General features: G+C 38.2%; 2 protein-coding genes across 4 annotated transcripts in view; one reads left to right on the top strand and one right to left on the bottom strand.

Annotated features, from left to right (window-relative positions):
• ALG6 (ALG6 alpha-1,3-glucosyltransferase) overlaps window positions 1–23,271 on the top strand; it is a 45,343-nt gene extending 22,072 nt beyond the window's left edge. For both annotated transcript variants that reach the window (XM_079777694.1, XM_079777693.1), the window contains 8 exons: window positions 4,105–4,290; window positions 5,095–5,230; window positions 7,278–7,363; window positions 8,998–9,082; window positions 12,984–13,054; window positions 15,397–15,465; window positions 15,567–15,765; window positions 19,734–23,271. In XM_079777694.1, coding sequence (XP_079633820.1) covers window positions 4,105–4,290; window positions 5,095–5,230; window positions 7,278–7,363; window positions 8,998–9,082; window positions 12,984–13,054; window positions 15,397–15,465; window positions 15,567–15,765; window positions 19,734–19,931 — 1,030 coding nt within the window. In that variant the 3' untranslated portion in view covers window positions 19,932–23,271. The remainder of the gene's footprint in view (window positions 1–4,104; window positions 4,291–5,094; window positions 5,231–7,277; window positions 7,364–8,997; window positions 9,083–12,983; window positions 13,055–15,396; window positions 15,466–15,566; window positions 15,766–19,733) is intronic.
• A 1,624-nt stretch (window positions 23,272–24,895) lies between these two features.
• ITGB3BP (integrin subunit beta 3 binding protein) overlaps window positions 24,896–25,660 on the bottom strand; it is a 49,961-nt gene continuing 49,196 nt past the window's right edge. For both annotated transcript variants that reach the window (XM_079777023.1, XM_079777022.1), the window contains exon 9: window positions 24,896–25,307. The gene's annotated coding sequence lies outside the window, so the exon portion shown is untranslated. The remainder of the gene's footprint in view (window positions 25,308–25,660) is intronic.

Below are 25,660 nucleotides of genomic sequence, written 5' to 3'. Positions count from 1 at the left end.
GGTTGGCCAGCCAGCACCACCCACGATCAGGTGGGGGGTGCCAATCGGGGGCTGGGCTGGCCAGGGGGAGGGGCCGTGGGAGGTTGGCAATGGCTGATCAAGGCCCCGATCGGGCTGGTTGGCCGCCGCAGTGCGTGTCATAGCAACCGGTCATTCTGGTCATTCCTGTTGTTCTGTCGTTCTGGTCGTTTGGCTTTTATATATATAGGTGTTCACAATGACATATAAGAATCTCTTCACAAAGCTTTTACTTCAAAGGTAAAATAAAGATTTGTTAAAAGTAGAATTGCTTTTTCACACCCGTTTGGCTTGATAACTGATTAGCTCTTCTGAAGAGTTGGACAAAGAGTGCCAAGTGTGGTTATATTCTCTTAACATACCTTCTATCTTTTATAAATGTTACCTGATACTAACAAAGGAAAACAGTCTTATAGTTTTTTTGAGTTTTAAAACAAGATGTTTCTCTAATCGTGGTAGCCAGAAGCTTCAGAAAACTGAAACTGAATAATTAAAATTTGCTATGTGTATTTTATGTGTAATTTTGATACCTAAAATAAGGAACATTCAAATAAACAAATTTTAGAGAAAAGTTGATAAAATCTGTACATGGCTCTCCAGTTTGTCTTCTAATGTATTAGATGTTGCTAACTGTCCCAAAGGAAAACAAAAAGACACAATTCACAGCAACATGAGTGCTTAACTAATAGTTTTTCCTTCTGATGCCAATCTGTTTTAGTTGTAATAAAATTAATTTTCTTCTGTCAAAGGACTTGCAAAATATATTCATATCTGTAGTTGTTTTGATCATATTTTTAATCTGATCAGGGCTATCAGTTACAAAATTCTATATAATAAAAGCCTAATATGCTAAGTGTCTGGCCGGTTGGCTGTTCAACCAATCAAAGCGTAATATGCTAATGATATGCTAAGGCCGCTCAACTGCTCGCTATGATGTGCACTGACCACCAGGGGCCAGATGCTCCAACTGGTAGGTTAGCTTGCTGCTGGGGTCCAGCCGATTGGAACTGAGCGAGATGGGCTGGACATGCCCTGGAGCCCTCCCTGGCTGGCCAACCTCCCGCGTCCCTCCTCAGCCCCCACTGTGCACCGGTGGGGTCCCTCGGCCTGGCCTGCACCCTCTCACAATCCGGGACACCTCAGGGGATGTCGGAGAGCCAGTTTTGGCCTAATCCTGCAGGCCAGGTTGAGGGACCCCACTGGTGCATGAATTCGTGCACCGGGCCTCTAGTACTGATATAAAGAAAAGAAAAGCAAGTTGTTTACAAGATTTTTAAACTATATTTACTTAGAAATAACACCAATACAGAAAAGTGCACTTACTATAAACGTGCAGTTTAGTGAATTGGCAAACTCTAATCTGTGTTAAGAAATTGCACACTGCCAGTATCCAAAACTACACTTTTATGCCTCCCAAGTACTTCTTCCTCCTCCTTTCCCAGAGGTAGCTACGTGCTAATACTGCTCTCCCCTCCCCCCTTTTGAACTTCATATATGAGAGACAACATACTAGGTATTTCTTTGTGTTTGGTGTTTTGGGTTCAACATTTTATTTGTGAGAGTTATTCTTGTAGTTGTATGTAGCTGTAATTTGTTTAATTACATTGCTTTATAATATTCCATTGCAAGAATACACATAATCCTATTATTGATAAACATTTGGATTGCCTCCATGTTTTGGCTGTGATGAATTTGCTGCTATGATTACTCTTGTAAATGTCTCTGTACACATGTAAATATATTTTTTATGAGTGGAATTACTAAGTTACAGGATGTGCACATGCTTAATTTTAGATATTCCCAACTGGTTTTTAAGCATGGTATACCAATTAATACTTCCATTAGCACTGTGTCAAAGTTTTAGGCACTTATTTTCACCAATTGTCATTCCTTTTTATTTTCACAATAGAGGCCCGGTGCATGAAATTCATGCACTGGGGGTGGGGAGGGATTTCCCTCAGCCCAGCCTGCACCCTCTCCAATCTGGGACCCCTCAGGGGCAGTCAGACATCCCTCTCACAATCCAGGGCTGCTGGCTCCCAACCACTCGCCTGCTTGATTGCCCCTAACCGCTTCTGCCTGCCAGCCTGATCACTTCCTAACCACTCCCCTGCCGGTCTGGTCATCCCTAACTGCCCTCCCCTGCAGGCCTGGTCCCCACTAATGCCCTCCCTTGCCGGCCCGGTCACCCCCAACTGCCCTCCCCTGCTGGCCTGTTCGCCCCCAACTGCCCCCCCTTGCTGGCCATCTTGTGACCACATGGGGGTGGCCATCTTGTGGCCATGTGGGCGTGGCCATCTTGTATGAGGGTGTGACAGTCAATTTGCATATCACCTCTTTATTATATAGGATTCTGGCAAATTTGTAGTGGTATCTTCTCTGTGATTTGAATCAAACATGAAGCTTTTGGGATTATGTCAGTTTATAGTGATACATTTTTTAACCACTATGTACTTTACTTTCCTGATTTGTAAAATGGGCATAAGAATAACCCTTACTTTGTAAACTTTTCGAGAATGAAGTGAATTAACATTTGTAAAGCATTTAAAGCAGTACTTGGGAAATATTAAGTATTGTATAAGTATTTGTTGCTATTATTATCTGACATTACTGCTGCTGCTGTTATTACTATTTTTTACTTTTGGGGTTCTGAAATTTTACAGTGATTGTTTAGGCATATGTATATTGACAATTGTTTGGACACTATGAGTCATTCATTTTGAAGACTCATGTTCTTCAGTTCTGGGAAATTCTCTTATATTATTTCTTTGATAATTTTCTCACTTCTTCTTGAGCTGGTTAAATGTTAGGTCTTTCATCTCCATCTTGAGCATCTCTTTGTCTGTATGGTTTGGAAGATTATCTCTAACACTTTTATTACGTTTCCTTTGTTTTGTTAAACATATCTTAAATTTCAATTCACTCCTTTATTTTTTTCTTACTATTTTCTTAATTATTTCCATTCTTCCAGGGTCAGTTTTTCCTCTTTTCATTTTGGTCTTAGGTTTTTCTTCAATGTCTATTTGATCCAAGAGTATTCTTATTTAAGGGTAAGACAGAAGAAAAAGCTACATGTGAGCTCTTTACCAGTATTTATTTGATCCACTGTAGGTTAAGTAGGCAGGGAGCTGGCCAGTACACTGTAGGATCCTTAAATTTCAGAGTGTGGAGGGCTTTGTACTGTAGTGTTAATTTCTCCACTAGCTGTCCCAGATGGTTTGTTCCATTTCTTTGGAGAAATATTCCTTCTTTTGTTGCCTGGGGTGGTAAATGGTTTGGCTGCCAGATAATCTTTGCACAGGAGTGAGGTGGGATTTGATTTCTCCATCTAGGGATTTTCAGTTAATCCTCTTGTTTTCTTTTCAAAACATTGCTCAAGCCCTCTAACCTACTTGGTGTTTCCAGAGTTCTCCAGGGGCTTGCAGGGTAGACTGGCTCCTTGCTTGCCTAAGCTTCCTCTAGGGCTGTGGCTTCTTTCATCCTATTTTATTTGTTACCACTTTTCTGTCCTCTTTCTGTCTTCTAGAAATGTGTTGAAATCTTGATCTACTGTAACCCAACTTCCTGTTTTCTTTAGGGCTGTGAGTTTATACTTTAAAAAATTCTCTATCTTAAGGGGGTTTAGGGAAGGAGAGGAGGTAAACATGAGTGCCTAGCTCACCATTTTGGACTGAAAATTTAATTGTGATGTTGTTTTAATATAACTGCTATTTGTTTATAATTAAGCACTTATATTTATACTGATGCATATTTTTAGAGAAGTATAGTGATATCAGTAAATTTTATGTTTTTTAACTTTTGAAGCATTATTTTATAATAATTGAAATAGTCTTGCATAAACAAAGCTATGTGTTAACTATTTAGAGTTCTTTTAAAGTTAAATCAGTTGCTGTGTTTAACACTAGATTTTATATATTTGAGGCCATTATTTATAATTTCAAATGTTTATATACATTCAATACCTTTAATTTCTATTTAAAATAGCTTTCATAGCTCTTATTTTTAAATTGTGTAAGAAATACACTGTATAAAATGCAAGATCTACCTCTTTTAATTACTGAGATAATTTCCTTGACACAGGGACAGATATAATTCTGTGAGTCTTGGCTTTGCTCTGTGGGGTATTCTTGGAGTATCTTGTCACTGGGACCTGCTAGGATCACTGGCATTTTGTTTAGCTATAAATTATAAACAGATGGAACTTTACCACTCCTTGCCATTTTTTTGTTTTCTACTTGGCAAGTGTTTTAAAAAAGGCCTCAAAGGAAAAGGGTGAGTGGCTTCTAAACACCAAAATTTTGCAAAGTACTCCCGAGAATGCATGTGGCCTGCTTACCTGGAGGAAGGTGGTCTTCCACCTGGCCTTTCGGTGATTTCTTACGAATGTGTTGACTATGGGGAGAGTCGGAAGAGAGATTGTCATGTTCTGTATTTACTTTAAATATTCCTAACTAGAAAAATGTTTTGATCAATGTACATTTCCTGCAGGTGATGTGAGTTGGTTTGTTAGAGCATTGCTGTAGGATTTCATCCATTTAAGAGCATGTTAGATTACATACTTATTAGAAATATAATCCTAATTTGACATTTGTCTTCATGGCTACATAGGAATGGCATCTAAGTTAAATGTTAATTAGGATGGTGATAGTTTTTTTGTTAGAGAAGTGCAGATCTTTTTTTTCTTTAAAAAAAAAAAAGATTTTATTGATTTCAGAGAGAGGAAGGGAGAGAAACATCAATGAGAGAGAAACATCAATTGGCTTCCTCCTGTACTCCCCGTCCTGGGGATTGAACCTGAAACCCAGGCATGTGCCCTGACTGGGAATGGAACCTGCAACCTCTTGGTGAATGGGACAATGCTCAAACAACTGAGCCACACCTGCAGGGCGGAGAAGGGCACATCGCAATGGTTTTGAATTTCTTAACCCTGATTTGAGTAGACTCCCATCTTAAACCTGTGTCAGTGGCATAGATTTACCATTACTATACATTTGCATTTATTACATTTAGCGTGGTTCAGATTTTCTCAGAAGTATTAACTTCTTGGCTCACGGGTTGCCTTTGCTTTTGTTCCAGGTTCGTGCTGTTCATTAAGCTGGCGTGTACTGTTGTGGCTTCCTTCGTTCTCTGCTGGCTGCCGTTTGTTACAGAAAAGGAGCAAACCCTGCAGGTTCTAAGGAGGCTCTTCCCAGTCGATCGTGGATTATTTGAGGCATGTGTACACTCTCCTCTCACTCCTTTCTGTTACCTCCCTGTGGCTGCTGGGATTTCCTGTAGAAGACCCTCAGGGAATAATAACTTCAGCTGCTCTCTTCTTGCCATCATCCCTTGCCAATTATTTAATTCAGTGTAAACCCCTAGCTCAGCTGGCATTTTCTAGTACATTACATGCATAGCTAATATTTATGCCATCATGCAATCCATAATCCAATTACACATATTTCTAATGAAAGGGATCCAGAATGAAGACAGCATGAGAAGTTACAACTACAGAGTTAAGAGCTCTGAATTTTTTTGGTTTATTTTCTCTTTTTAATCTTAGGAAATTACCTATTAAACTAATAATCATGTTTGCTTCAGAAAGATCTCATAATTCCTTGTGATATATATAAATACAACCTTCACCCACAGTAATTTTTAATGAGAATCTTCCATTTCATTTAATGCTAGCTTAATCACTCTTGTTAAACTTTAATTACATGGGTAATTTGATGATTTAGATTTAGTAATTAAACCATTTCTCTGAAACAAAAGGCCCTTTTAATAAAGTTAGACAGAGACAACATATTTATAGATAATTTGTTTTTGAATAAACATTTCTTTTAAAAAGAATTAGAAAAGCATATATATTTATAAATTTCTAATATAGAGATTGGATCTGTAAGGAGATGGACCCAGCATTTTGAGACTAAGAGAATTTGGTTTTGTGAAGGAACAAGAATATGCGACTTGTATGCTGATGGAGATGCTGCTGCTGATACTAATAATTATGAACAGTCACTATTATTATCACCACTTATTAGGTGCCAGATACCTCACATGATTTTATTTGATCCCTACAATAGTTCTGAGGTATCTATTATACCCACTTGACAGATCAGAAAACTGAGGTCATGTAGCTAGTTTGCAGCAGAGCTGTGATTTACACTTTGAAAACTATCTTCTTGATATTTTTCTAACCTGAACACTTCCTAGTACATAAAGAGAAGTTTGAGCCCTGGCTAGTGTGTTCAGTGGTTAGAGCATTGGCCCGCACATCGAAGGGTTGTGGGTTTGATTCCTGGTCAAGGGCTCATACCTGGGTTGCAAGTTTGATACCCAGCCCTGGTTGGGGCGCATGCGGGAGGCAACCAATCGATGTACATCAATTTCTCTCTCCCTCTTTCCATCCCTCCCTCCCTCCCTTCTACTCTCTGAAAAAGCAATGGGGAAAAAATATCTTGGGGCAGGATTAAAAAAAAAAAAAAAAGAAAAGTTTGATTCTCCTTGTAAGCTGCCTGGTTATTTGCCTTGCCTTCTATTTAAGAGATGGCATTTAGCATGGTAAATATAAAAATGGATATTAATATGTTTGGTGGTGTTGCAGGTCACCTCCATTCCCTTGTTGCTCTCAGAATCTGAAGAGCATTTTTTTTTTTTGATCTTACGGAGGGAAGTAGGGTGGTACAGCTGTCAGTGGTAGTGACTTTCTTGATGTTTTGCCTACACAGCTGTGAGTCAAGCAGCTGTGTAGAGGATGGGTTTCACGAACAGAGAGCTGTAGTTACCAATTTAATTTTGAAAGTGATCCTAGCACAACTGCTAATGCCTTTAAACTTCTTGATTTATTAGCAATTAACTCTTGTCATTGCTAGTAGCTAGGAAGTTATATTAGATAATTTCAGATGTGTGATAAAATGGATCACATAATATGTATTCTACACACTAGGAAAACAAAAAAATTCTAGAAACATTTCCAAAGATGAATAACTTCATTATTTAGGGATAGTGTGCTGTTCTTAGAAAAATATGAAGTATTTCTTGGGAATGTCTAGATTAGGGTTGGGTAGTGATATAGATAAAGTTCCATTGCAAAAAAATGAAAAATGCTTACCTGTGTGTGTACATACGCATTACTTAGAACGTTTAACCAACTTATAAAATTGTGAACAAAAGCTTTACGTCTCACAAGTTTATTTAGAAGTTATGGACTGTACTTTGTGGAGTTTGGTATTTCTTTCACTTATATCAGAATGTAAAACTAACAAATCTCTTTAAAGGATAAAGTAGCCAATATTTGGTGTAGCCTAAGTGTCTTTCTGAAGATCAAGAATATTTTGCCACATCACACCCAGATAAAGATCAGGTAAGAGTCACAAAGTTTGTATATGGTGTTTTGCATGCTTTCCTCTAAAGTATTATGGTAATATCTCATTTATTTGGCATCATTAGGGAATGAGCTGGTCTTTGTTAGTGAATTTTCTACATAACACTCATCTATCTCTCTATACAACAAAACTCTTTTATTTGTTATATTTTATGTGAAAATCTTCCTGGATTATTACCTACTTCTCTCCTTAATCGGTGAGTATGCTCACCATGATTGAACATATGTCGAAGAGTTGTGATTTTCAGTGATGAATCAGTCAGGGTTCAACTAGAGAAGAATGAGGAGGGGATCAGTGTGTGTGTGTGTGAATTTGCTATAAGGAATTGGCTTATACAACTGTGGGAGCTGGCTAAGCAAACTGGAAGTCCACAGGCATTCAGGGAGGAATATTGAAAGGGAAGGAAGAGCGATTCAGACCCAACTGCTGTTGAGAATCTCTGAGTTTAGGGAAGGCCTAAGCCCTTTTACTAGTAAAGAGCTTCTAACTGATTGAGTCAGGCGCACTCAAGACTATCTTCCTATAGATTAACCCAGTGATGGGCAACCTTTTGAGCTTGGTGTGTCAAATATCACCAAAAAACTGAGCATAACTCGGGTAGTGTGTCACTTTGAGGAAAAAAACATTATTTCGCAAATGTTTCATCCTCAGGAGCAGCAAATGTTTCATCCTCGGCATGCGGCTGCCTCATCGGCCGCGTGTCATCAGAAATGGCTACGCGTGTCAATGCTGACACGCGTGTCATAGGTTCACCATCACTGGATTAACCTAAAATCAACTGATTAGGGACTTTGATTAGTTCTGCAAAATCTCTTCCCAGCAGCGCCAAGACTAGTGTTTGAATAACTGGGCGAAGGAGTGTGTGTGCTGCCTCCCTCTCCCATCCGGTCCTTTCACGAATATCCCTTATAGCCCATGTAACGAGGGATTGTAGTTCTTCCAAGCCAAGCTGACCCACCACAAAGCCACCCAAAGTGGGAAAACCAGTTACTGTATGTGTTATGATCCCCGTGTCAGGGCTTTCGGGGCTGTGTGCCGTGGTATCACATGGCTCCAGATGGCTCTGCTTATGGAGTTCTCCCCCTGCCCATCAGCCATCACTAGAAGCTCTAGCAGCTTCTAACTTGTGTTGTTGTTTTTTTAATTTTATTTATCATGTGCTTGGAAACCAGATAATCAACTTTTGTGAATTGAGGGCCTGAGAGAGTCTCTTACGAGTACATTTTATCAATGTTTCTGTTACAAATAGAGCATTGTCTCTTTATACCTGGTTATGTTTTCTTATTTTGAGTATTTGATAATTGATATTTAGCTACCTTTCTCTCTATTCTACAAATGATTCTAAATAGTAAAATAACATAAGAAGCACTTACTACTATAATGTTTTGTTCTGTATTATATAATCATGTATATAGTAAAGAGCCCACATATTTCAAGGTATGAATTTTATTTAAATTTCATTTAGTCTTAAATTTAAAAAGTAAAAATAAACTTTAATTTGAAATCAATTTAAGTTGATAGGTAATGTGATCCTTATATTTAAAAAAGTATTTGTTTTAGCTATAGACCTTTACAAAGATAACAAGTATTTTATTTTTATTCACTTTTTTAGTTTTTGCTTTACATTTTTGAGCCTGCTTCCTGCATGTATAAAATTAATACTTCAGCCCTCTCCCAGAGGATTCAGATATACTCTGGTAAGTTTCCCATTACTTTATATACTTAATTCTTGCTGAAACTGATCTTTTAAAAATAGAGATAATCATTTGCTCTGAACAGGAGGCTTTATTGGGTTGGAACATTCATTTATTTGATGAACATTTATTGAGTGTCTGACATACTTAGGTACTTCGTTTGGCACTAGGTTGAGCAATCAGAAACTTTCAGTTTAATTCAACAGTTATTTAAGTTCTGCTTTGTATTAGTCAATGAGGGAATCCAAACAAGAAAACGGTGGTGATAGACATATGCTTAAATAATTATGTGATATAGCAGATGGTATTAAGTTCTATTTGGTACAGATTAGGTGCTATGATTGTGCAGGAACAGGAGCTATTACTTGGGGGCAGATGTTAGACAGCCTCTCAGAGCAAGTGGGATTGGAGATGAAGTTTGAAAGCTGGGCGAGATTTGGGATAGGAGGTTATATAGCAGAAGAGAATTCAAGACAGGAGGAAGAGCTTGAAGGTATAGAGGTGAGAAACGATAGGGAATGCTCTGGGAACAGCTATTGAACATTGTGTGTGTGTGTGTGTGTGTGTGTGTGTGTGTGTGTGTGTGTGTGTGTAGAGGATATAGTGAGAGAGCAGAATCAAAAAGGATCAAATTGTATAAGAGCTTGAGTGTCAGGTTGAATAAGTTGGAGTTGGATTTGTGTGCAAGCGGAGCCAGAAAACGATTCCTAAGCAGGGGGGGGGGGGGGGGGGGGGACAGATATCTGTTGTAGAAAGATGACTTGTGTCAGTTTGAAGGTGCATTGGTTCTATTTCCTACAGTTTAGGGTTTCTCTGAGTGGGTTTACAAATCCCTCCAGGTTGTATTTCTGTGGCACTTTTACAATTTTGTTCCTGTGTTCATGGGCCTATAAAATGACATTTAAAAAATATCTTTTAATATGTCCAGAAAATTTGGTTTATGAAAACAGAAAGTCAGTGGACTTTAGAAGGGCACAGCATTTTAGGAATTAGGGTTTCGATTCCGGGACTGCCACGCACTTACATTGCATTCTAAAAAACTAGCCATAACATAGCATACTGCTGAAATACTTCAAAAGTGCCTATCAGTACCACAATGTAAGAAAGATAGTTTCGCGTTCTTCTTCTCTTTTGATTACCTTTTTATTGACGTTTTCTGTTGTTTGATTCTGTGAATGAACTCTGAGCACACTGAGTCATCTACGGTTAATATTCTATAGGACTTTTAGAATAGAGGGATAATGCTCCAATGTCTTCAATAGGCCTAACTTGAAATATTTGCAAGCTTATATCAGATTAGGCTATTTCTCTGGCAAATAGCATGCTAAATAAAGGTATATTTCAAAGATAATGGAATGCAATTTCAGAGTTTGAGTAACTGTGGCAGCGCTAGAGATGATTACTTTCAGGGATTATCAGCCAGAAAAAACATTTTCTCTCTCTGAATTTCCTAATTTTATTCTGTTTTAATACAAGCCACTGTGTTTAAAAAACAAGAGAAAAAGACATATTAATGACTTTGGTTATTTTATTTTTGTTGGTAAAGTTTTGAATTCTTATTGAATACTTCTAAGAGCTTTAAAAATATTTCCCATTTTAATTTCTTTAAAGTGTTTTCCTTTGCATGAAGATTGAATTATTCTCAAGTCAATTCTCCATATAAGTCTGTAATTGAGGTAATTGATGGTATGAATACTAATATATTTATAGCAGCAAAATGACTTATATTTAATTCATTCAAGTAGTACTTATTGAGTGCTCGCTAATGTGTCCAGTCCTTTTTAAGGTACTGGCATGTGAGGGAATGACAGCGAACATCCCCGCTCTCTTAATTCTGGCAGAAGAGCTACAATAAACAAAATAAATCAGTTACCAAGAAAATATCTGGGAGTAGTGAAGACTATGAAGAAAATAGTGTTATGCGAAAAGACTGCGGATGGGCTTGGTTAAGGGGCACTACTTTAGATGGAATATGGGAAGGCCGTTCTCGAGAAGTGACATTGAACCTAGAACTGAGTGGTCGACCAGAAAGAGCCAATCACAAGAAGATCTGGGCTCTGATTTGATAAAAGCAACTGTTTCCTTATGGCAGGAACACGTTGGCACAATTGAGGCTTAAAGGTACAGGTCTGAAGTGCTAGTGTGAAGTGCTGGAGGAAGACTGCAGTAGACTGGAAGAGGAAGGCAGGACCCAGATGACGCAGAAGGGAAGCAATTGAAGGAATCCTATATAATAAGAGGCTAATTTGGTCATTCGCAAATGGTAGGAACGACCGGTTGCATGATGCACACTGACCACCAGGGGGCAGATGCTCAATGCAGGAGCTGCCCCCTGGTGGTCAGTGCGCTCTCACAGGGGGAGCGCCACTCAGCCAGAAGCTGGGCTCATGGTTGGTGAGTGCGGTGGCGGGAGCCTCTGCCGCCTCCACAGCAGTCGGACATCCCCCAAGGGCTTCTGGACTGCAAGAGAGCGCAGGCCGGGCTGAGGGATTTCGTGCACTGGGCCTCTAGTTTATTTATTTATTTATTTTTTAAAAAAAATATATTTTATTGATTTTTTACAGAGAGGAAGAGAGAGGGATAGAGAGTTAGAAACATCGATGAGAGAGAAACATCGATCAGCTGCCTCTTGCACACCCCCTACTGGGGATGTGCCCGCAACCAAGGTACATGCCCTTGACCGGAATCGAACCTGGGACCCTTGAGTCCGCAGGCCGATGCTCTATCCACTGAGCCAAACCGGTTTCGGCCTGGGCCTCTAGTTTAAATATAAGGAGGTTTATGTGAACAGGCATGGTGGCTGACTGGAGAATGGATTGGAAGGAGGCAAGAGTGTTACCAATTAGGAGGTATTGCAGTAGTCCAGGAAGTCCAGGAGGAAGATGGGGGTGGCTCAGACCACTCTTCCATCACCGTCAGCAGAGGGAAGGAGAGAAGTGGGTGGGTATTACACTTAGGAGGTGGTGTAAAAAAGGATTTGCTGATGGATTGGATGTGTAGCATGTGCAAGGTAGTGACCACATTTTTTTACTTGAACAACTACATTTGGATGTATACTGATGTCTGATATTCAGAATATAAACTTCTGAAAATGGGCCTATGTAATTTTTTATTTAAAACCCCAAATAGCAAATGATTACTTTATAAAACATTTATTGTTATTGAAAAGCACATTTTATTTTAAAATTAAATTGATTGTGGTGCCATTGGTTAATAACATTCTATAATTTTCAGGTGTACGTTATAATTCAACATTTGTGTACACTATAGTGTGCTCACCACGCAAAATCTAGTTTCCTTCTGTTACCATGTATCTGACTCCCTTTACCCAGTTCCCCCTCCTCCCACTCCCTTTCCCGCTGGTAACCACCATTCTGTTGTCTGTATCTATGTTTTTGTTTTGTTAGTTCATTTTGTCTTATATTCCACATATGAATGAAGTCATATGTATATATGAATGAAATTATTATGAACACTTAATATATTTTATTGAAATGCATGTTTTAGAAACACTGAAATAGATTTATTTTGCCAATTTTAGATTTTGACCTTCTTTTCCTTCATGCTTTTTAATTTAAGTTGTCAGAGATTCCAAGGGGGGATTAAGGCATGATTGTTGTATCTGAAGTGCTTAGTAGTTTTGTTTATTAATAACTGAGTCTCAATGAACTTAATATATGGTTAAGTATAATGATGTAATAAGTTTTCTCAAAAATACGTTGATTATATATTTTAATGAAATATTATGCATATTAGTGCTATGTACATATTTTCCTTCTAGATAGAAGCCACATTAAACTTTAAGGTTTTTACTTGAAATGATTTTTATCCAGATTCATAATTAAATTGCAATTATATTTTGTAAGCTGTTGTATTTCATTTCCCTTCTTTTTTTTTCTTAAAGGTTACCTGTGCACTATCATTCTTTTTATTTTCTTTCCAAGTACATGAAAAGTCCATTCTCTTAGTATCATTGTAAGTAAAAATGTTTCAAGTGTTTAATTAATTATTATTCTATATAATAAAAGCGTAATATGCAAATCAACCAAACAGCCCGTCACTATGACGTGCACTGACTACCAGGGGGGCAGATGCTCAATGCAGGAGCTGCCCCCTGGTGGTCAGTGCGCTCCCACATGGGGAGCGCCACTCAGCCAGAAGCCGGGCTCACTGCTGGCAAGCACAGAGGTAGTGGCAGGAGCTTTTGCTGCCTCGGCCGCAGGCGGGCGATAAGGAGTGAGGGGTCCTGGACTGTGAGAAGGACTCACTCCCCCAGTGCATGAATCTTGTGCACCGGGCCTCTAGTGCATTTATAATATATAAATCAGTGTATTGCATGTAATTACATAAGTGGTATAAAATACAACTATGCAAATGTTATATAGTTGCATAAAGTTATTTCATAAAATCATACCTTTTTCAGAATGATGATCTTTTACAGTTTTATTTCTTTATATTTTAAACTGAAAATATATCATAGAATTATTACCGACAGATTTCTTTCTTTCTCTATATATTCTATATGCTAATAAAAAATGTCTTCCAAAGATTGGAGTCTCTTTGTCATCTTTGCCTTTTTCATTTTCATATCTATTCAAAGCCTGTTCTCTCCATTCACCTCTTTAGGGGCTTTCTTATGTTGCCTCATTTCTATTTCTTAGACCCTATTGGCAAATCTCTAACCAGACTACTTTGTTTTAGGAGCATTAATTTTTTTCCCTGATCTTCAAAGAAATTGGGTGACAATTAGGGGTTTATTATCCCAATATTAAAATAGTATTTGCCTAGAACACATTGGAATATTTGAATCCCAACCCACAAGCACTCTACCCCTCACCCTGTTCACTACGTTCCTGTGGGAGATATATACAGAGTGATCAATGGCAAATGGGAAGTGGAGCTTTGTACTAAAACCTCAGTGCATAGCTTTATAGTAAGCTGGGCTGGCCTATGTGGAAAGCTTCTTTGCTTTGAACAAAACAGTCTCAAATCAGCTTGATTTCATCTTCCAAAGTCTAAACCTGAGTACCACTATTATATGAGGCTAGTCTCACCCTACACACACATCTCAAGTGCCAAGAACTATGGAGAGGTATTTACTTTCAAATGTGTATTTTCCCTAGAATTTCTACCCCATAGAAAGACAGTTCATTCAGTGACCTGTAATCTGACCATTCAGATTAGCTCTTGGGCCCCGAATATTAGATAATACTTGTAAGAGTTTTTTCAATTACTTAACAATACAAGATATTATTTCAATTACACCTAAGAAAAAAAGTTAAATTAACCATTTATTCAAGGACATACAGTGAGTCGGTGGCAGAGGTGAGACTGGGACTCAGGTTTTCTGATCAGCCCTCCCCCCCTTTTTTTTCAGTATGTTTTCATTGATTTCAGAGAGAGGAAGGGGGAGGGGGAGAGAGAGAGAAACACCAATGATGAGAGAGAGTCATTGATTAGCTGCCTCCTGCACACCCCCTACTGGGGATTGGGCCACAACCTGGCATGTGCCCTGACTGGGAATCAAACCATGAAATCCTGGTTCATAGGTTGATGCTCAACCACTGAGCCATGCCGGCCAGGTCCCTTCTTGAGCATTATTGCCACAGTTCAATCCAGAGGTAATGGGTCTAGAGGTTGGTGGTAAGGAGGTCACAGAATTTGCACTTATGACCCTAAACCACTCTTTGGTAAAGTCAGTGGCTCCATTTCTTGGCATTACACTTTCTGTTCCTATACTATTGCTCTTTTCATGTAGCCTCTTCCTATTGTTCCCCCCACTCTCTTTTCTTTTATTTTACAGTCATACACTTGTTTCCCTTTATAGTTCTACTTTGCCTCTGTTGTCCTCTCTTCAGTGGCAGATGATCCTATTACAACTAGTTTTAAGCTGAGTAATATGTAACATGGAAGATCATAAGAAAGAAGTATGAAAACCACTATTCTGGGAATTCATATTTACCAAATATGATGAAATATATGAAGCAGCTCTCTTTCTCTGTTTAGATTGGTTTTTCTGATTCTTTTTTTAAAACTGCTTTTGTATGATAAATATTCCACCAGTGGACTGAGTTCTGGAAGCACTTTTCCAGTTATTATGAGGAATTGACACCTTCTCTGTATTTTGACTAATTTAATTTGGGTTGATGGTTATAAAAAAGTATCCGTAGTCCATATGAAGACCTTGATGGCTGTTTTAAGTTTTTGGTTTTTTAGCTACCCTGAAAATAAGACAAAAAATGTCTTTATATTTTTTACAAGTAAGAGTTGAAATTATATTCTATAAGATTAAATTATTTTTTTCTTTATCATTTTAGACCTGTCTGCTTAGTTTTAAGTGAAATTCCTTTTATGTCTACTTGGTTTTTACTTGTGTCGACATTTAGGTGAGTCAAACCAATTTCCATATAATATTTTCAGTATAGTTCTTATAAACTCACTTAAAATGTTTTTACAAAGTGATTATGGTTTTTATTTTCCCTTATAGTATGCTACCTCTTTTACTGAAGGATGACCTTCTAATGCCCACAATTGTGACAGTGATGGCATTTTTTATAGCTTGTGCAACGTCCTTTTCAATATTTGAAAAGACTTCAGAAGAAGAACTACAGTTGAAATCCTTTTCCATTTCTGTTAGGAAATATCTTCCATGTTTTACATTTCTTCCCAGAGTTATCCAACATTTGGTAAGTTGTTTTTTAAGGAATGGTTCTTAGCTTATGCCGGTACCACACTGTCTCATTTACTATAGCTTTGTAGTTTTAAAATTGAACACATGGGTCCTCCAACTTTGTTCTTCTTTTTCAAGATTGTTTTAGCTTTCTATGTCCCTATTCTATTTTCATATTATTTTTAGAATCAGTTCATTAATTTCTCTAAAAGCCCAGCTGAGATTTTGAGAGGGATTGCTTTGAATCTATATATTAATTTATGGAGCATTACCATCTTAAGATTTTTGCCATCCAAACCCATGGACATAGGGTGTGCTTCCATTTATTTAGATATTCTTTAATTTCCTTCAACAATGTTCTCTAGTTTTCAGTGTACAAGTTTTACACATCTTTTGTTAAATTTATTTCTAAATACTTTATTCTTCATGATGCCTTGTCAATAGAATTTTCTTAACTTCATTTTCATAATGTTCATTGTTACTGTATACAAATACAATTTACTTTTTTTATAATGAACTTGTATTCTGTGCTATAAATTTTTAGTGGATTTCTTATGATTTTCTATATACAAGATCATGCCATCTGCAAATCGTGATAGTTTTACCTCTTCTTTTCCAATCTGGATGTCTTTTAATTTCCTTGCTTATAAAGTACCCTAACTAGAATTTCTGGTACAGTGTTCAATATAGTGGCAAGAGTAGACATCTCTTCTTCCTGATTTTAAGGGGAAAGCATTTAGTCTTCCTACATTAATTATGATGTTAGCTGTGGGTTTTTTTAAATAAATGGCCTTTATTTGGTTAGGAAGTTCTTGGAAGTTCTTCTATTCCTAGTTGAATGTTTTTATCATGAAAAGGTATTGATTTTGTCATCTGCTTTTCATTTATCTAATGATATGGTCATGTGATTTCCCCCCTTTATTCTATTAATGTGATACTTTACATTAATTTTTGTATATTGAACTAGCCTTGCATTCTTGGGATAAGTCCCACTAAATCATGATGTATAACCCTTTTAAAAAAATGATTGAATTTTTAAATTTTTTTTTTTTTTTTGAGAAAGGGAGAGAGAGAAAAAGAGAGAGATAAAGGTTAAGAGAAACATTGATGTGAGAGAGAAACATAGATTGGTTCCCTCTTGCATGCAGGTTTGATCCCGGACTGGGGATCAAACTTGCAAACTGGGTATGTGTCCTGACCAGGAATCAAACCCACCGCCTTTTGGTGAATGGGACGATGCTCCAACTTAGCCACACTGGTGAGGGCGATGTACAATCCTGTTTATATGCCACTGGTTTGGGTTTACCAGTATTTTATAGAAGACTTTTGCTCCTATATTCATAAGGGATATTGATCTGTAGTTTTCTTTTCCTGCGATGTCTTTTTCTGGTTTTGGTTTTTATTTTTATGTATGGTAAGCAGTGATGTCCTTTTTTCACTTCAGATTTGGGGAATTTGTACCTTTTTTAAATATAAATATATTTTTATTGATTTTAGAGAGGAAGGGAGAGGGGGAGAGAGAAACATCAATGATGAGAGAGAATCATTGAATAGCTGCCTCCTGCACATCCCCTGCTGGAGATGTAGCCCACAACCCGGTAAGTGTCCTGACAGGGAATCGAACTGTGACCTCATGATTCATAGGTTGATGCTTCTACCACTGAGCCACGTGGGCTGGACTATTTCAGTATTTTTAAATATACTAACTTTTATGTTAATTTCTGCTTAATTTTTGAAGGGCACTTTTGCTAGAAAAATTGTCTTTTTCTTTTAGCAACTTGAATGTCATCCATCCCAGTGCCTTGTGGCCTCCATGTTTTCTGATGAGAAGTCAACCATTAATCTTATTGAAGATAGCTTTGACCTGTATTTTAGTTTTAGATGCTTATTAGATATCCAAGTGGAGATAGTAAGGAGCACTTGGATATATGCATCTGGAGTTTAGGGGAGAAGTCTGGGCTGGAGACAGTAATCTGAGTCTTGGCATATAAATAATAAAGTTATGTCACTGAATGAGGTCACCAAAGGTGTGAGTATAGATTAAAAAGACTAAGTACTGAGCCCTGGGATAGTACAATTCTTAGAGATAGGGGACATGAGAAGGAACTAGCAAAGTTGCTGAGAAGGATTAACTAGTTGGAAGAAATTAGGGGAGTGTGGTGTCATGGAAGCCAAGTGTTTCAAGGATATGGGAGTGTTGTGCTATTTCAGGTGCTGCTGGGAGATCAAATAAGGCAACAAGAACAACATTGGATTTCGTACAGTGGAGGTTATCGTGGACCTTTGACCAGGGCAGTTTCATTGGAGTGATTGGGGTGAAAGCCTAACTGGGGTGGGTTCACTAATGAATGGAAGAATTGGATGCAGCAAGTTCTTTTGGGAAACTTTTCTGTAAATAGGAGCAGACAATGGGGTTAATAGATGGAGTTGGTTTAAAAAAGGGAGGAATTTTAGCATGTCTTTTAATACTGATTCAAGTTCATATTATCATGACATTTTAGTCAGTCCCATATTTCTTAAGCTTATTTATTTTTATTTTGAAAGTACGTTTATTAAACCTGGGAACAATGAAACAAAGGAGAAGCAACAGGAGAGAGCCTAGGCGGGGCTGTTGTCAGCTCACTGAAGAGTCAGAGAAAAGGGGCCTTGGGAGAAGGTTCAGGGGATTAGCCCAGGATGAGGGGCCATTGCCCATTGCTCCCCTGGTTGCAAGTCTTGTGGGGTCTCTTAATGTTTAGGAGATGCACGCCTGTGGGGGAAGAAGAGCGGAAGGGAAAGGCACGGTGTGCTCATGTGCTTTTAAGTTCAACTTGATGATTTCAATTCAGAAATTTTCACTCCTCGCACGACTGACTCAGGGATTTTCCCTTTGGAGGATACTTGTACCCTGTTTGTAAGTCTTTTTGGCTCCCATCCTTCCCACTCTTCCATCTGGAATGATCATTGCATTACTCTCTATTCAGGTCTTACCAATCCCATCATAATATAGTCATTAAAGCATCTCTTAGGGTTCTGTTTATGTCCCACCTCCTTCATGGAAGTCAGAGACTACGGTTTCTTACTGCTTGCTTTCTACATTCACTTAAGCAGCTTCTGTGTATTTATGTACTATGCTAGGGATAAAAGAAATAAGATTTGGCTCGTCCTTGTCTTAAAGGAGTTCATAGTCTAGAGCTAAACTGTCCAGTACAGTAGCCACTAGACACATGCGGAAATTTAAACTTAGCAAAATTAAATACAATAAAGAATTTAGCTCCTCACCTGCAGCAGGCACACTTCAAATGCTCAGCAGTCACATGTGGTTAGCCCCTACTTGTTCAAAGTACACAGACATAGCACATTTCCATCATTGCAGAAGTTCTGTTCAGTGCTCCGGTCTCAAGAAAACTGACTGCTACATAATTACAATGAATGCAGTAATTATTTTTACTCTTCATTATGGCATTTATTAAAATGTGTCCGTGTGATTTTATTTAACTAGTTCATGCATTTCCCCTAATTAAATGGAAAACTCTTTGAGACCAGAGGACCTTTTCTTGCATGTGTTCCACCATGCTTACTACAGCACTAGCTCATTGAAAGTGTAGTGAACATGAAATATAATTTTCCATTTGCCATGGATAACTTTTTCCATGAATGGGTTCTTAGATTAGCTTAGAATTTTATATCCTATAAGGACTTAGGGTCGTGGAGCATGCTGTGAATTTAACCCGGATGGGCAATTATGTCCCAGGTAACTTTCTTCAGTGCCTGGGTGGTATGAAATATGACAGGGGTTCTTAGACTTTCCCTATGCATTGGAATCACTTGAAGAACTTTAAAAATAACCTCAGCTGATCCTAACTTGCAATCTAGGTTGAGATCCACCATAAAGAGATTGTACCCCCCAACCCTACCCTTCAATTCTACTGATTTACAGCTGCAAATTAGTGTTACATTAAAATTTCTTTTACATTACTTAATTATACGTCTTTCTCCTTACAGTTTCTTATGTCAGTAATCACTATGGTCCTTCTGACATTGATGACTGTAACGCTGGATCCTCCTCAGAAATTCCCGGACTTATTTTCTGTTTTGGTGTGTTTTGTATCCTGCTTGAAATTCCTGTTCTTCTTGGTTTACTTTAACATTATAATCATGTGGGATTCCAAAAGTAGAAGAAATCAGAAGAAAACCGACTAGCTCTATCGCCAAATGTGAAAATGTTAACAGTGCTAAAAAGTTTTGTGAAGTTTTTGTTATGTATAAATAAAAGGATCATTCTGAGTATTATGGAATTATAGGAAACAGTGAAAAGTCATTTTTCTCTACACAAATGAAAGTATTTGGGGACCAAAGCCCAATGGACGCTTTTATTATCTATTCACTGGCCAAGACATACTGGAATTTTTTAAAAAATATTTTTTATTGATTTTTTTACAGAGAGGAAGGCAGAGGGATAGAGAGCTAGAAACATCGATGAGAGAGAAACATCGACCAGCTGCCTCCTGCACACCCCCCACCTGGGGATGTGCCCGCAACCAAGGTACATGCCCTTGACCGGGAATCGAACCCGGGACCTTTCAGTCTGCAGACCGACGCTCTATCCACTGAGCCAAACCGGTTTCGGCTGGAATTTTGTTAATATTCTGTTATTTAAGTGGGAAAACAAAAAATGCCCTTCATCCCAGTATTTATTTAGAAAACGTACTCTATAATTTGTCTTGAAAAAAATCTACAAATACAGCAAGTTTAATGGAGGAATTTAGCCCCCCCCCCCCCTTTTTAACAGGAAATTCCTAATTTTGTTATTTAAATGTAATTTTCTTGCCCTGGCCGGGTAGCTCAGTTGGTTAGTGTCATCCCAGTATACCAAGGTTGTGGGTTCGATTCCCAATCAGGGCACATATAAGAATCAACTTGTGAATGCATAAATAAGTGGAACAACAAGTTGATGTTCTCTTTTCCCCTTCAGCTCTTTTTAAAATAAATAAATATTTCTTTACATTTAAAATGTGTATTTCATTCTTTACATGTGCAAATTTGTATTTTTTTTAACAAGGCAGGAAGAGTAAACTTTTTTATTTCCAAGAATGTTAATTTACTTGAATGTAATTAAACAATGAATTTTCCTGAATTTAAGTCTAAGTGGTTTGAGTGAAGTTTTTTTATTTCTCATGAGCACTAGGTTCTAAGCTTTGAGGATCACTTTAAGTTAAATGCTCTAATGCAGAATTTTATCCTTCTGTTATTTTTTATTTTAACACTAGAGGCCTGGTGCATGAATTCGTGCATGGGTGGGGTCCCCAGGGAGGGCTGGGACACGATCAGCCCTCCGGGTGGGTGGTGGGACGCCCTTGCCGACCCGGGATCCGGATCCGTCCTGCTGACGTTCGCACCAGTTGTTGGGAGCCACCTGGCAGCCGCTTTTATATCCTTTCTTCCTTGCGGAGCATCTAGGGAGGGGAAGCAGCCGCTGTGCCTGAGGCTGACTTCCAGGAGGCTGGCGCTGTCAGGATTGTGCTGGCGGCTTTGATATGTTCATGCCTGGCCCATTCTCCAGAGATTGGACCAGCAGGACTACTGAGGGAGGGAGTGGCTGCCACTGGGCTGGTGGGCCCCAGGGATGGGTCAGTCAGCTGAGCGGCACTCCCACTGTGGGAGTGCACTGACCACCAGGGGGCAGCTCCTGCATTGAGTGTCTGCCCCCTGGTGGTCAGTGTGTGTCATAGCAACAGGTCGACTGGTCGTTCAGGCTTTTATATATATACTAGCGTTCCCGTTGCAGGAAAAATCCTGCAATAGGGTTTCCTGCTGCACTCTACCCCCACCCTGCCTGCTCTCCTCCCTTGTCCCCCGCCCCGCGATCTCCGCCAGCCCCCCTGCTTTTCTAACTTCTCCGCCAGCCGGCTCTCCTTCCTTCTCCCCTGGCCCCGCCTCCGCTCCTCCCTTCTCCCCCGGCCCGCCTTCTCTGCCAGCCCGCCTGCTTTTCCCTTCTCCCCCGGCCCCGCCTCCGCTCCTCCCTTCTCCCCCGGCCCCGCCTGCTCAACTTCCTTCTCCCCCGGCCCCGCCTCCGCTCCTCCCTTCTCCTGCCCCCGGCTTGCTTGCTTCTCTGCAGCTTTGCTCCCTTCTGCAGCTCTTGGCTTCTTTCTACGCTGTCGTGATATGCAAATTAGCCACAATCTTTGTTTGAATAATTTGCATATTCGTCCTGATTGGTTGGTGGGCGTGGCTTGGCTGGTGGGCGTGGCTCGGGCGTAGCGAAGGTGCGGTCAATTTGCATATTTGTCTATTATTAGATTAGATAGATGGTTCAAGGTTACCAGTGCCATGAGCATTGGCTACTATCATGCTTCATGTTTACTTGGCCTTGTTATTTCTGTATCACTTTATATTAGCAGAAGCCCATATTTACTCTAATATTCAATTGGTAAAAATAATGTATTATATCCATGTTGGAGTTTCTCATGTAAAGATGTGTCTTCTTTAATCTGTGATAAAAATAAAATCATTATCCCATTAAAAAATATATACATACCTTAATCCTCACCCAAGGATATTTTTCCATTTCCATTGCTTTTCATAGAGTGAAAGGGGGAGGAGGAGAGAGGGAGAGGGAGAGAGATGAATTGGGTGCCTCTCGCACGAGCCCTGACAGGTGCTGGGGGTTGAAGCTGCAACCCAGGTACATGCTCTTGACTGGGAATTGAACGAATTCACAACCCTTTGGTCCATGGGCCAACACTCTAACCACTTAGCGACACCGGCCAGGGCCCCCAACATACATTTTTAATGAATATATCTATTACTTAAGACAGCATGAAAGCAAATTAGCTAAGTGGTGGTGTATTTTAAAACAATGCAAGCATAAAGAAAATCTGGTTTTTGACATGGACAACCACAGGCTGTTGCAAGAAGGTATGTGTCTCTCAGTCTGATAAAGGGAGTGGGTTTAGACAAAGCGAAAACCAAGAAGTATTTCTTTCTCAAAGTAAATGTGCATAAAAACTCAAAGGGCAGGTCCGCAGAGGAAAGCAGCCTTGAATCGCTGCCGAATCAGCAGGAACATCGCTGTCCATGGGCACCATCTGTAATCAGTGTGCCCAAATGTCAGCATCTTGGCTGGCTGGTGTAGTCTTACTTTTTTTTATTTTTTGTAATAGTGTACTTGTGTTAGCACAGGATGTTGATTTAAGTCAATGATGAGGGAATTCTAACTTCTGAATAACTGAAACAGAGAAATGTTATTTGAAAATAAAAGTAGTATATAAACAGTAAAATAGAATGTGCCCATATTCAAGGTTATCTTGTAGGTAAATTCTGTCAATAAAATATTTTCCAGAGGATTTAATCTAATGTTACTGAATTACATTGTAGCTTTCATGGAGATTTATTAACAATTACCTTAAGTCAAATGTCTCATATCTGTTAGAAACCAGTTGAAGAAAAGTCAACTTTGTACTTGGAGAGATTTAAGTTCCAAAATATCAAAAATGTCCAGTGATGAATTAAGATCACAGAAATAGGCAATTCTGTCAGCTACACCCAGTAATATAGGAATGTTTTAATACAAAACATTTAGGTTTTATAAAAATATTAAAGATTTCTCACTTTCTTCATTAATATACCTGTCAAAAATAAACCCTTCTAAGTTATTTTCAACTTCATTTTAGAGGGAAGGGCTGTTTCTGAGAAATGCCAGTTTTCTCTGTTGCCAATAAACTTAGGGTTGCTTCTTAAAATGAAGAGAATAGGGTGTATGTTCATGTATCAGATATGAGGCACACGAAGTCATTTTCCCTTGAGCCCATAGGGAGGGGAGAAAAATCCCCGATGTAGCATTCTGTCCAAATGATAAACCACAACTAAGTGAGTGAAACATTCACAAAAGTCAAGGCAGCCCAAGGAGCCTCTCTGTTCAATAGAAACAGAGTAAGAGATGGATAGGATGCAACTAAATAATGGTTGGAGTAACAATGGTTTCAAATCTCAATTGGTCTTTTTTCTGTTATGTTCACTGGAAAATCAGGGCCAAGTGTATCCACCCCCCACCCCCATATAAACATTAGTTTTGTGTGTGGATCTTTCTGCTTTGTCCTTCATGTGGCCTCCAAGGGTGATAAAGCGAGAGTCATCTGATCTACAATGAAGAGAACTGAGAAATGATTCTTAGCAGACCCAGCTGTTCTGAAAGGCAAAAGCTTAGTATATCAAGAGGTCAGATATACAGTAACTGATTTAATAGCATTAAGCACATACCTACATAACTTGGATTACATATGAAACCAATCTATTTCTTAACTATTTCCTTACTAAAGTAGGTTTCTTTATATTGTTTTGGCTTACATTCTAAGGTTTTCAATGCTAGAACGCAAAGGAATGATCCTTTTTGGTATATTTTAGGTAATGTTCTATAAGGGCTGTGTCACACAGTGTTCTTAATATTTAGCAGACCGATTATCTCAAAAATCTTATTTAGATAGTACCAAGACATTAGAGAAGGCAATTAGGCTTAATTGGGCTACTGTTTAGTATTTGTCATTTAAATTAATAGTTTTTTAAAAATAACTTATTTTCATTTTAAGAGGTGAATTTTAAATTTCTCTAAATGGTAATTATTTTCAACCTTAATTTGTTAAATTTTAAGATGTTCAAATAGTATTTTTATTTTTATGATACACTGAATTAAATGACATGATAATATCCCATACAAATTTTGTTAAGACTTAGGTCAAGTTACCAAGGAGTAACATTTATCCCCTGTAGGGAAATCATGTTATCAAGTTATAACATAGTCTGTGATTCCTCTTCCCCTTTATTTTGTGACACAAACATGATGAATAAAACAACACCATAGAGAAACAGAATTAATGCTTCAAAATAATTTGGAGGGGATCACATATTGCCCCATAAGAAAATTCTCTTCTTTAAAATCAGTAATTTGTATAGTTCAGTTTAAAAACAACTTCATATTTAAATGCCTATTAAAAATGCATCTGTTATTTTATAAAAAGTGTGAAAATTTTGAAAATACTTTTTTTCTCTACAACAGAAATAACTATAGAGTATAATAAAAATTCACCCCTGAGATAAAAGCTACATAATAAACTTCTGGATAAATTTTTAAAGTTTTAAAAAGAATCTAATTAATACACATCTGGGTCTTTAAATGAAACAACTGGTACCTAATTCTACTCACCATTAGATTTAATGAGTTTTAAAATATACAGCTCTACCAAAGGTGCCATTTTCATAAATGCTTTATTAAATCTATCCACAAATGCTAAAAGTATACAGAAGCATACATGATATAGAATAAAAGTCAAGATACTTGTCTACATGTTGGCTTATTCATTAAACAGTCAAGAAGAAATGTATTATTTACATTGAGATTATCTACTGGTGTGTGTAGAAAGTTTAAATTAGCTGCAAGAAATTTTATCTAGACACGCACCTGCCTAGTGCTGTGATCTGGTATTTACTGGGCAGATTAATTACAAACATTTCTTCTGTTCCTTTAAATATGATCAGGCAGATGCAGAAGTTGGTGTTCAGAGTGAATACACTTCTTCTGAATGCCTACAGGATATAAAAGATGATTATTATTAAATCATCAAGAATTAGTTTCCAAATTAACATGCATCGAATACATGAGATAAGAAATGATTTAAACACCCATTTATCATGTGATTTCATACCTAGTTTAGATACTGGTAATCTCTCATTTGCTTATTTTTGAGCCTTCTAAGCAAAATTCACCTTCAGGAATAATTGTCAATATGACTACTCTGACAATATAGCACTCCTCACTTTATGTGAATATGGATTTTGACATACTTCGGAGAGTGTTCTAAAACTCCAACAGGACCTATCGAAAACATCAAAATTTACATGCCTTTTGTCTATGAGCCTTAATGGCCTTGCAGCAGGTG

Source organism: Cnephaeus nilssonii, assembly GCF_951640355.1.
Source record: "Cnephaeus nilssonii genome assembly, chromosome: 7".
In the NCBI taxonomy this organism is placed as follows: Eukaryota; Metazoa; Chordata; class Mammalia; order Chiroptera; family Vespertilionidae; genus Cnephaeus; species Cnephaeus nilssonii.
Note: the sequence above shows the minus strand (reverse complement) of the source record. Positions and strands in the feature narration are given on the sequence as shown.